Source organism: Gadus morhua, chromosome 3, assembly GCF_902167405.1.
Source record: "Gadus morhua chromosome 3, gadMor3.0, whole genome shotgun sequence".
Lineage (NCBI taxonomy): Eukaryota > Metazoa > Chordata > Actinopteri > Gadiformes > Gadidae > Gadus > Gadus morhua.
In genome coordinates this window covers 1,249,082-1,261,118 of record NC_044050.1, presented here as the reverse complement: position 1 = coordinate 1,261,118, position 12,037 = coordinate 1,249,082, and the positions used below count along the sequence as shown (strand labels likewise).

The 12,037-nt window shown below is 43.7% G+C and overlaps 2 protein-coding genes across 3 annotated transcripts in view; both read right to left on the bottom strand.

The window, feature by feature from the left end:
* Positions 1–4,903, bottom strand: part of LOC115540416 (beta-2-glycoprotein 1) — a 76,807-nt gene extending 71,904 nt beyond the window's left edge. For both annotated transcript variants that reach the window (XM_030351683.1, XM_030351684.1), the window contains exons 1-2: positions 4,722–4,903; positions 4,096–4,272 (exon numbers count right to left, since the gene is read on the bottom strand). In XM_030351683.1, the coding sequence (XP_030207543.1) occupies positions 4,096–4,272; positions 4,722–4,788 (244 nt within the window). In that variant the 5' untranslated portion in view covers positions 4,789–4,903. The remainder of the gene's footprint in view (positions 1–4,095; positions 4,273–4,721) is intronic.
* A 948-nt stretch (positions 4,904–5,851) lies between these two features.
* On the bottom strand, positions 5,852–10,546 carry LOC115540415 (beta-2-glycoprotein 1). Its single transcript, XM_030351682.1, has 8 exons — positions 10,391–10,546; positions 9,950–10,129; positions 9,275–9,371; positions 8,834–8,910; positions 8,299–8,484; positions 7,443–7,622; positions 6,690–6,887; positions 5,852–6,045 (listed from the first exon to the last, which is right to left on the bottom strand). Exons 1-8 carry the CDS (start codon positions 10,455–10,457, stop codon positions 5,939–5,941), a joined length of 1,092 nt encoding a protein of 363 aa, XP_030207542.1. The 5' UTR covers positions 10,458–10,546; the 3' UTR covers positions 5,852–5,938.
* Between the last annotated feature and the right edge of the window lie 1,491 nt (positions 10,547–12,037).

Sequence of the window (12,037 nt, the reverse complement as noted above, 5' to 3'; positions counted from 1 at the left end):
TTGGATCCGATGAGCAGGGCCTCGGTCTTGTTTCCATTGAGTTTCAGGAAGTTCCTGCTCAACCAGCTCCGGATCTCTTCCAGGCACGTGATGAGGGAGGTGGGGGGGATGGCAGCGGTGGGTTTGGTGGAGATGTAGACCTGTGTGTCGTCAGCGTAGCAATGAAAATGGACCCCATGGTGACGGAGGAGTGTGCCCAGCGGGAGGAGGTAAATGGTGAAGAGGAGTGGACCCAAGACTGACCCCTGGGGGACGCCCAGTGAGACACCTGAACACCCAGACTTGTGGTTGCTTAGTTTAACAAATTGTTGACGGCCGGTGAGGTAGGATGTAAACCAGGAGAGTGCAGCACCAGTGATCCCAATACCAGCTAGGCGGTCCAGGAGCAGAGGGTGGGAGATGGTGTCGAATGCTGCGCTGAGATCGAGGAGGATGAGAATGGTGAGTAATCCAGAGTCGGCTGCAAGGAGGAGGTCGTTGGTGATTTTGACTAGGGCTGTTTCAGTGCTGTGTTTTGGACGGAAGCCAGATTGGAACGGTTCGTGGAGATTGTTAGTGTCGAGGTGGGACTGTAGTTGTGCGGCAACCACCCTTTCAAGTGTTTTGGAGATGAAAGGGAGATTGGAGATGGGCCGGTAATGGTTAAGGTCAGTTGGGTCAGCACCAGGTTTTTTTAGGATGGGAGTGATGGCAGCCAGCTTGAGAGTGGGGGGTACAGTACCAGTAGTGAGGGAGGAGTTAATTATGTTGGTGATCATGGGGGAGATGGACGGAAGACATGCTTTGACAAGGGAGGTGGGAAGAGGATCGAGCTGACAGGTGGTGGTTTTGGCTTTGCGGATGAGTTCTGAAACGGTCTGTTCTGTTACTAGGGTGAAGTCAGAGAGGGAGCTGATGAGAGGTTGGCCAGAGGTGATCATCCAGGGTGGGTCATCAGAGGGGGTGCGAGATGAGGCCAGTTGTTGGTGAATGGTGTTGATTTTAGAGCTGAAGAAGTCAAGGAACGCAGTGCATTGGGTGGTGGAAATGTCTGGAGGGAGAGATTTAGGAGGCTGAAGTAAGTGGCTGACTGTTGAGAAGAGGACTCTGCTGTTGCCTGTACCAGTGTTGATGAGGTTGGAGTAGTATGAGGTTTTGGCAGTGGTGAGGGCATTCTTGTAGTGATGGAGGTGGTCCGAATACATTTGGCGGTGTACAGTGAGTTGAGTCTTATTGTAGAGTCGCTCCAGTCGACGACCAGTGGCTTTGAGCTGGCGCAGATGAGGAGTGAACCAGGGAGCAGTATGGGTGAATGAGGCTGAGCGGGTTTTCAGGGGGGCCAGGGTGGTGAGGGAGGAGGAGAGGCAGTTATTGTAGTGAGTCACCAGGTCAGTCAGGGAGGAAGCTGGGGGAAGGTTAGGAGCTGATCATGGTGGAGAGGTCTGTGGTGTTGATAAGTTTGATGTTTCTGAAGGAGATGGGCATACAATATAAGTATGTCAAGATTGCACAGACATCTGAAGTCATTGGGACTGTTCAGGAGAAAAGCCCAGTCGGAGCTGCTACAAGTGGCTCTCTTCCTGCAGGAGCAGTTGAACCAGTACGGGATGCTTGTTCCATCATTTGATGTGCCAAAGCCCCTCGAATTTTGACGCGTTAATTGTTCAGTGGAACCCAGAAGTGGAAATGTTGTTGTCGTGGTGGTTTAAAGGGCATGTGGCTGGCCCCACACATTGCAGCTCTTAAAAGTTGAATACAGCAGTGCATTATGTGTTTAACTTTATACCATGCATTATTTTTCAGAAAACGTCTTACCTCAAGCTCTTTTCCAATTAATGAGCTAAATTGTTTTTATACAAATCAATAAAATATTGTTTTTGTGGGGAAATAGAATTTTTGTCCCACTGCCCACATTCGATTTTGTTTTATTGTTTTTTTATTTGTTTAATTAATGTATTCAAATTAAAAATACTATGTTCATAGTAAAGGCAAACCCTGTCAGTTGTTAAATTATTTAAAAAAACCTTCACAGTGGTATAATGAGCATATACCGCTGACTGAAGTGATCTATTTCTTTTATACAACGGTTACTATTATGGCAAAACAAAAGTCATAGACACACTACATTTAAAATAAACAACAAGAAAGTCAAAGTAGCTGTTTTATTAAAGAATACAAAAAATTAGTCCCTCCTGGCTGCCTTCAAAATGCACGACGGTCGCTATGCAACACACTTTAGCGTCCCTCCGAGAGAACGGTTGTAACGGTTTCCACTTCAAGGCGCGGAGTGATACTTTCACAAAATGATTGGGCGTCATAGCAGTTATGTATACGCTCATTATACAACAGTTAGGAACCAATCAGATCGCTGGATTTAGGCCCCCCGTTGTATAATTAAGCAATAGATCCCGCCAGGCTGTGGTATGTGCTCATTATACCACTGTTAAGGGGCGTTGTCCGGCCCCGACGCGCAGCGGAGGGCCGGCGACCCCCTTCACAGTGGTATCATGTGAGCACATACCACTGACTGAAGTGATCTATTGCTTTTATACAATGGTTACTGTTATGGCGTAACGAAAGTCATAGACACACTACATTTAAAAAGAAACAAAGAAAGTCAAAGTAGCCGTTTTGTTAAAGAATACAAAAAAGTAGTCCCTCCTGGTTGCCGCTATGCATCGACGGTCGCTATGCAACACACTTTAGCGTCCCTCCGAGAGAAGGCTCCGATAGAGCGGTTCGCTGGCAATTTATCCTATGGAGCAGTTCACTCGCCGATTTTAGACTTCAGCGAACTGTGCATATTTCCCCGCTGGTGAATCCCCTCCTCCATGGTCAAGCTAAATCTCCGTGTGATAAAGTTTCTTACGATACTTTGTAACGGTTTCCTCTTCAAGGCGCGGAGTGATACTTTCACAAAATGATGGGGCGTCATAGCAGTTATGTATACGCTCTTTATACAACAGTTGGGAACCAATCAGATCGCTGGATTTAGGTCCCCCATTGTATAATATGATATAAAGAGCTCCGGGAGTCGCAAACGGCAACAATCACTTTCTCCTCCATACTGCAGTCCACCCCGGACTGCACTGCACTGAGTTGGCCGGTTGAACGCTGATTGGCTGTTACGTTACACATGTCACTCAGTGGCCAGGCTGTTGAACGCCGATTGACTGTCATCACGCGAATGTTGCGTCAAAGTTTAAATATCTTTAAAGATTGATAGTATGTGTGACTACCAAGCCTGCTTGGATGCATTTCAGATGCATCAATTTGTATCCGTGAAGCATCCCGTACTGGTTCAACTGCTCCTGCAGGAAGAGAGCCAATTGTAGCAGGTCCGACTGGGCTTTTCTCCTGAGCAGTCCCAATGACTTTATCTGTGTAATGTTGACATACTTATATTAATGCCCTCCTCACTTTTAAGGAACATCAATATTTCCCAATGCCTCAACCCGGGCAGGAAATAAAATACGATAGCGTCGGATAGCGTAATCTTTGCCGGCCAATGACTTCAGATGTCTGCGCAATGTTGACATACTTAATGCCCTCCTCACTTTTAAGGAACATCCATATTTCCCAATGCCTCAACCCGAGCAGGAAATTAAGTACGATAGCGCCGGATAGCGTCATCTTTGCCGGCCTGCAGCTAGACAGCAACGTTATTGATGAATTAGAGGCGTGATCCTTTTCTCGTAAACGAGATCCTTATGTCGTAAATGATATCTTATCTCGTAATTACGAGATCTTTATCTCATAATTAAGAGATCCGTGTCTCGTAATTACGAGATCTTTTCTCGTAATTACGAGATCCTTATCTCGTAATATTATCTCGTAATTACGAGATCCTTATCTCGTAATATTGTCTCGTAATTACGACATCCTTATCTCGTAATTACGAGATATTATCTCGTAATTACGAGATCCTGAGTGTGCTAACGGCTACATTAGCTGTGAAACTTTTTTTTATTTGGTGAATGCTCAGCGCCACCGTACATCAGAATAAATGTATACATTTTTTAATGATTGAATCGATGATTCGTGTTTCTACTACAATAAGCAGTCCTTTTTTGCTTTTATATGATGAATGTATTTTGTTTAATCAGAAGTACTCACGCTGACACACAAACTCCGTCCTGCCCCATGTCCCCCGGACGCTGCAGATGATGACCCCCACGCCGCTCTGGGTGGTGTAGCCCGGGGCACAGGTCAGGTGGGCCTCCGTCCCCGGAGGAGATAGCAGCTGCAGCCCCAGGGCCTCCACGTGAGGCGTGAGGACTGGTCTGGGACAGCCTGTTGGAGAGAGCATCTCTCTGTTTTCCTCCCTCTTTTAGTTTCACTCATGGACCCTTTCATATGACCATGTCAGTGGAATCACTGAAGAGATCAGACTTTTCCTTAGATAGTTAGATTAGCTCAACTTTCAACAGCATAGAAATGTAATATATTCACTGATAACCTTGAAGACATAACCAACCACTCTAAATATCAAGCAAACGGCGGAAAAGGGAACTACTGGAGACAAATAAAGTATGAAAATATGTATTGAAACAAATATAAAGCCAAACACAAACACAAAACCTCTCACTCACACACACACACACACACACACACACACACACACACACACACACACACACACACAACCTAATACAAACACACACACACACACACACACACACACACACACACATACCCTCGAGGCCCTTGATTATTACAAATGAAAGATTTGAATGCGGTACCTTCATTCTCTGACTTTACGATGGATAGAAATGGACTCAACACAAGTAGAGCCTGTAAGAGTCGCATGTCTGCTGGCTTGACCAAGAACTCCTGGCCCCTGTTTGACTTTGTTGAAAGGTAAACTGATAATATTGAATGAGCTTACTGGCAACCCTACTCTCAGTTTCTCTGAAGGTCCAGCCTTTTTTTTACAGGCAGAGGGGGAGTCAATTGTATCTGTGCTTTTTGTGGCATTAAACCACAGCAGACAGACTGCATTTTGCTGCAGTTTAACTGACTTTAGATAAAAAATAGATTCACCTTCAAGAGCCAGTGAGCTTTTGCTTGGAACGTGGTAATATGTCTGATATGAAATGCAACATCAACATAGTAATCCAAGCCATTGTACCACTGTTTCTGAAATAAGGCTATAATTAAGAGAAACAGGAGTAAAATCCTTCATAGTCTCCCCAAACCCTACGTTAACGTTCCAGAGTCTGCATGCAGGAATGAGTTAGTGTAGTGAAACAGAACTTTTGTTATTTTCTTGGTCGAAGTGGACATTTGCTTAGAAATATCTTATTCTTGCATCATGTTTTTGAGTTTTTCTAATCTGTTCATCGAGTGTTTGGTAACAGTGAGGGAAGTGTGTGGTAATACCCCCTTCCTCTTACTCAACGCTGCTGTGTCCAGGATTCATGTGAGCACGTGGGTTCTATTGGGAACCCTTCTGTAGGCGAAGATCCCCAGGGAAATTACAGGTCTTTCGACGCGATCGTTACAGTGAAGATTATCCATTGTAGCGAGGACATCAGCCATCAAACAGTGGATGTAAAAGAAAGAAAAAACTGTGTTCAAAAGTGTGACGGGTGGTAGACTGAGGTTTGAGCAGATATTTTTGGTTAATAAAAATAAACTACCCCTGACTGCAAATCAACACCCTATATCGCTGTCTACTTCACACTTTCAATTGGTCATCTTTATTTAGTCCAAGTCACATAATAATTATATAAGCTTATGATGTTTTTTGTATGGCTTTTAATGAAATTAGTTTGACAAGCAGTACATATATGCAAACAGGAAAATGCTAAAGTAAGAGGCAGCAAAAGAAGACCGAACTTATGGGGGGCTGTTATTGAACAGCCCCTGTTCAATATTGAACAGCCCCTGTTATTGTGTTCTAGTTGCCCATGGCCCTGGCCCTTGTCCTGGGGTAACCACTGGGGCTTGCCTTCTGTTAGGCTGGGGCAGCAGAGCTCGGAGTAGCAGAAGGATTGGCATCACACACGTTGATCTCCGACGGCAGAGTCTTCGACCTCATGGTGTACTCCAGCTTTCCTGGTTCTAAAAGCAGGCAACAGTTTAACAGACAGTTTGGTGGGAACGACATTTATTTTGGAAGGGATTTGACCGGCATTATACCACAGTTAAATTATAATAAAGGGAAAAACACAAAATGTTGTATTATTTAAAAAGTAACGGCAAGTCTCACCCCCGTTCCAAACTAATATGCAACTAATATGCAATGCTTCCTCAATTGGCATTAGCTGACCAACTAATATGCAATGCTTCCTCAATTGGCATTAGCTGACCAACTAATATGCAACACTTCCTCAATTGGCATTATCTGATCAACATTTCGTTCACAAAAATAACCCAGTTAACTCAATTTAAACTAGCATTTACCAAGATAAAAAAAAATCTTCCTGGAATTTGTTTTAAGTTATGCTGCTGCTCAAATCTCCAGGTCCAGCTGGATAGTGGGATAGTAGTAGGATCGGGTCGATCCTACTATCTTAAAACTAATGTCACATTTGAGGCTGCAGCTGCTCTCTGAAATGCAGTACTGGTTATGGTGAACTGGTACATTAGAAGCCCTATCATTCTTAGCCCTGTGTCATGCTTTAGATAACAGGATCCCTTAGATTTTCCCTTGGGGATGACTCTTGGGGACCATGGATATCTACTGTTGGCTGATTGGCACTTACCCTCAAAGCATTCGGGGAGCGTCAGGGTACCATCATTGCAGGTAGAGGCGACTGGGTACCCACATTTCTGCACTTTGTTCTTGCAGTAGAAGAGCACCCGCTCTCCGTGGAGCACCCTGTTAGGTTTCAAATCTGCAATCCAAAGCTTCCTGCCGTTGTAGGAGATGCGCCCTCTCTTGATGTTGACTGAACACGGGGCTGTAGACAGACATTTGGACAGCATGCTGTCAGTGTTTGATAGGATCAGCTAAACACGGGGCTGTAGAGAGAAATTTGGACAGCATGCTGTCAGTGTTTGATAAGATCAGCTGAACACGGGGCTGTAGAGAGATTTTTGGACATTACAGCACACTGTCAGTGTTTGATAAGATCAGCTGAACACGGGTCTGTAGAGAGATTTTTGGACAGCATGCTGTCAGTGTTTGATAGGATCATGTTGAGATTGCAGTAACCCTTTGAATCCCAGGTTCTACAAGGGTCCACTTGGGTTGAAGGGTTTTCCCATGGAACATCCTGTCTACTGAGTGTTCAGCTGCAGTGAAGGATGGGGCCTCACTCAGATGTTGACTTTGAAGGGCAGAGGTTCAGTTCTGTCTGGGCTCCACTCGCCGCTTTCACTCATAATGACATCATTCTCTGTGTTCTGACTCTCTGTGGTCTTTCATTGGGTGTGTGTATGTTAAAGGTGGTAAAAGGAAGCCAATATGATGATATTTTTTTAAAGTTTCTTCACAATGGTTCGCCATCACTCACCCCTGCAGACAGGCTTAGTGGACCAGTTCCCTGTGTTTGTGCAGCGGTTCTCTGCCTGTCCGTCCAGCACGTAGTGGTCGTTGCAGGCGTACCTGACCGTCCCCTTGTAGCCATGGGTCCTCATGACTGCGAAGGCGAGGAAGCCATTAGGGATCCCCTCAGGAATGGGACAGCTGATATCTGGGATAACAGATGGGAAAAGGGGTGCCATATCAGGGTCCCAGTCTGGGTTAGGGACACAGGAAAGTTGTCTGATCTTGAGGATCGTGATGGTACCTACTGTCTGCTTACTTTTACATGATGTCGCATCTCGACTGTGTTATCAATGGTTGGAGTGAAATACCTGCCCCATAAACAAAGTTTGATTTTAAGACCGCTCTTGGCTAATGTCTGTCCAATCAGGGTAGCTCTACACCAATTGGTTTGGGATCCACCTTATCGGTCAATCATCAGGTGCGTGAAATGCAGCACTTCTCAATCGTGGACAAATGTAGGGAGGGAGCAGGAAGGAAACATTTATTTGATTGTTTAGTTTCAAAAATTGTGCTCTTTTATGCCCTCTCTCTTTACAAATCTCAAATTGGACCTACAACAGCTTAAGAGTTGAACGAATGTAAAATAGGTTAGAAAATAAGATGTTGCAGGTTGTTTATGGCTTGTTTAATTTCTGATGTTTTTTACCTTAATTTTAAAGGGAAGGTAGGCCTACAGATGGTTAGCCTACAGCCTAAATAAATGACTTACCACGTTTGTATGTAGAACAGTTAGGGGGGAAGACATTTTATCTGGAATCAACCACCTTTTCCATGTAAAATTGATATTAGATAAAGGAGGCACGTTGGGGAATGAGATTTACCGCGACAAACGGGCGGTTCCGTTGCGGTTCCGTCGGCCAAGCACTCCCCTCTCTCAAAGCTGGGAGCCTTGGGTGGGGTGCACTCGTACGTCCAACCCTGCCCGTACATGGTGCTGGTCGCAGTGTGCGCCTTGTCCAACACAAACCTACCGTCTCGGGGCGGCTTTGGTAGTGCACAGCTCACTGCTGTTGGGATGAAGTCAGAAAATTGAATGTGATTTTTCTTTTCCCTGACCTGCGCTCCATTGCCTGGAATCAGAAACTGTGTAGCCAGAAGAAAAGTTGTGCAGGAGCAGTATAGTGAGCCATGTTGAATAAGTAATGTGCGCCCCGTGGTTTTAGACTATACGTTAAGAGGGGCTGAACCCACACACACACACACACACACACACACACACACACACACACACACACACACACACACACTGTCCATTACTGTCCCTCACAGGATAAATACAACTAACCTTTCACACTACAACTAACCCTACACACCGCAAGGAGTTATTTTCCACTAGGTCCTACTGTCCTCAAATACCTTTACAAAGCGGGGGAGGATGGCTCCAGGTTCCGTCAGCTAAACATGTGCTCTCATTGGCTCCTGTCATGACATATCTGCATAAACACAAGTCAGCCAGGGCCGTTGATGATTTTTGTACATCTTAAGGTTTCAGTGTGTAGAATTAAGTCCCATTTAAATATCGATTATGTTACATTAGAATCAGAATTCATCAGAAGATTAACCCTCTCGGACGCAACTTATATAGCTTCTGAAGACGGGCTTATGCTCCATCATTTCACCAAAATATCCTATTAATTATACTGGAGTTTCACTTTTAATCTCAGTGTAAAGTAGTGTAACAAATAGCTGTTTGCGGATGAAGGGATTATGATAAATTAGCATTATTTCATATTCAGTTGCTTGCAGCCCCACCGCTAGTTGCTACTCAATTCTGCTCGCTGGACCTTTAATGCCTACCCTTCATCACATGTGTAGTTCAGCACCGTCTTGAAAGGAACCTGGGTTCTCCCCGGCACAAGATCCTGCAGAGGCCTGGGGATAGGACAGGTTCTACCTGGAAAACAGGAGAACAATTGAGGTGAAAATGGAAGGAACTGTAGCAAACACTGAACTGCATGCGTGAAAACAGATATAAAATAATGTTCTTAAGAATATATATATAAATATATATATATTCAATGCTTATCAAATATATATATATATAAATATATATATTCTATAACTGTATAGTTATAGATATATATTAAAAAAAATTGGTGAACACAGGTTTGCTGGTCTGTTTAAGGAGGTTAGCTTTGTATAAGAATGCTATCTAACATGTAAGTATCGTTCTACCAGTTGGCCCCATAACAAATAAGTGAGAAGCCAGCTGATGACATCATACTTAGTTTTGCCTGTTTGAACCATTCCTGAAATTCAGATTACAATCAAATCTATGCAAATTCCAATGTCACTCAACCTTAGTTGTTGACTTTGGCTGAAATGAGATTGAAACGTTTACATAATCATACCTCAGGGTCCGGCCTCAAGTGATCATTTGAGGTCGAAAAACCTTTCTTGTTGAAAGCTGAGTCATTGAGTCATTATAGGTCAGTGAAAGCCATGTAGCTCAGCCCGTAGCTGGGAACTCACGTGTGCACGCTAGGTCAGTCGCCGTCCATTCCTGGGTGGGGGTGCAGGCCAGCTTGTGCGGGGAAGGAGTAGAAGGTGTGTAGCCCTGTTCACACGCTAAGGTCACTTCCTCCCCAACGTCATACACACTCTTCAGACTGGACACATCGATGCCATCGCTCAAGGGCGGTCGGCCACATGCTGATCAAAGGGGACAGACTCCAGCATTCAATCACGGTCAGGGCACAGTTTTGTATACCATGTGTACATTTCAAAATACCACACAGATGCAAATAGAGACTACCCGTTTAGCCATTCATCATTCACCAGAGAAGACTAGTCTAACAGTTCAACTTTATTGGAAAAGACGGAGTCAGGGAGAGACTTTAGATATTAATTAACAATTGAAACATTTTGTATTCAAAATAACTTTGAAAAAACTGCAAGTACAATGGTCTATACCTTTTTTGGATGTCACTATTGTGTATAAGGCGACTTGGCAGAGCAGCAGGAGAGTGAGTGGAGCCATCTTGTCCGGAGATCAACAGGATGTGACCACTCCAGCAGGTCTGGAGGAGGCATATGGGTACCATGCAGCCATCATCCAATCAGAAGACATGATTGATTCAGCTCAAAGTCAGCCCATTCATGCATATTTGTTCAAAGTTGAAGAATAACTTTAAATTTGTGATAGGGTGCAAGCCCCGAACAGAGATGCATCATGTGCCTCATATGTCTCTTTATAGGTACAAAGAGACTCATATACCTCTATATAGCTATATAAAGCCTCATATCTCTTTATAGATATATAGAGACTCATATATCTCTATTTAGCTCCATAAGGGTCATATATATATCACTAAAGCTATAGAGATATAGTAGCCCCTATATAGCTACTGTATATAGAGATTTATACAACGGGTGGCTTAAATCCAGCGATCTGATTGGTTCCTAACTGTTGTATAATGAGCGTATACATAACTGCTATGACGCCCAATCATTTTGTGAAAGTTTGCATATCACTCTGCGCCTGGAAGTAGAAACGGTTACAAAGTATAAAAGTAGTTGTATTAAAGCAATAGTGCAGTTCACTGAAGCCTAAAAATATGTTGAATGATGGAGAGGGTGTAAATGTTGTTACTCCGGGAGTGAGCAAGGCGATGGAGAGACTAACGAAAGCTTATGCACACGGTGAGTGAACTGCTCCATAGGTTAATTGCCGGCGAACCGCCCTAGCCAAGCCTTCTCTCGGAGGGACGCTAGAGTGTGTTGCATAGCGACCGTCGTGCATTTTGAAGGCAGCCAGGAGGGACTAATTTTTTGTATTCTTTAATAAAACAGCTATTTTGACTTTCTTGTTTTTTTTTTAAATGTAGTGTGTCCATGACTTTCGTTTTGCCATAATAGTAACCGTTGTATAAAAGCAATAGATCACTTCAGTCAGTGGTATGTGCTCATTATATCACTGTGAAGGGGGTCGCCGGCCCTCCGCTGCACGTCGGGGCCGGACAACGCCCCTTAACAGTGGTATAATGAGCACATACCACAGCCTGGCGGGATCTATTGCTTAAATATATGAGATATACAAGCCTTTATATAGCTAAATATAGATACAAGGCATATATGAGCCTCTATATAGGTATATTGATCTATATGAGCCTCTATATAGGTATATAGAGTTATGAGGAACTATATAGCTATATAGAGGCTCATATATCTCTTTATAGATATATAGAGGATTATTCATCTCCGTTATTATATGCATGTTTCTGTCTGTCAGTGTGTCTTTCTACTGGTTGTTTGGGTGTGTCTATTTATAGAAACATTCTAATCATTAACATCAAATCCTAATGTTGTCATTCTTTTCTGGATTATGTGCTCAACCATGCATTTAATCATCTGTAATCTGCCTGTAAGATCCCTAACCAAGTTTCACAATCTCAACTGTGTCAATATATAAGCCAGCAACCTGTAACTTGGTGAATTCACCACTGTTCAACCATACAGTGTGGATCTAAACCAGGGGTGCCCAAATTCTTCACAGTGGAGGGCCAAAAATTAAATCTGGTTCATGTTTTGCAGTACATTAAGTTCAATATGTGTATAGCG

Excerpts from the sequence above, each read along its gene's own strand:
- LOC115540415 (XM_030351682.1), bottom strand. The coding sequence starts at position 10,457 with ATGGCTCCACTCACTCTCCTGCTGCTCTGCCAAGTCGCCTTATACACA. Across the intron at positions 10,130-10,390 it reads AATAGTGACATCCAAAAAAG|CATGTGGCCGACCGCCCTTG; the intron begins GTATAGACCATT and ends CCCTTTGATCAG. Across the intron at positions 8,911-9,274 it reads AACTACACATGTGATGAAGG|ATATGTCATGACAGGAGCCA; the intron begins GTAGGCATTAAA and ends GTGTTTATGCAG.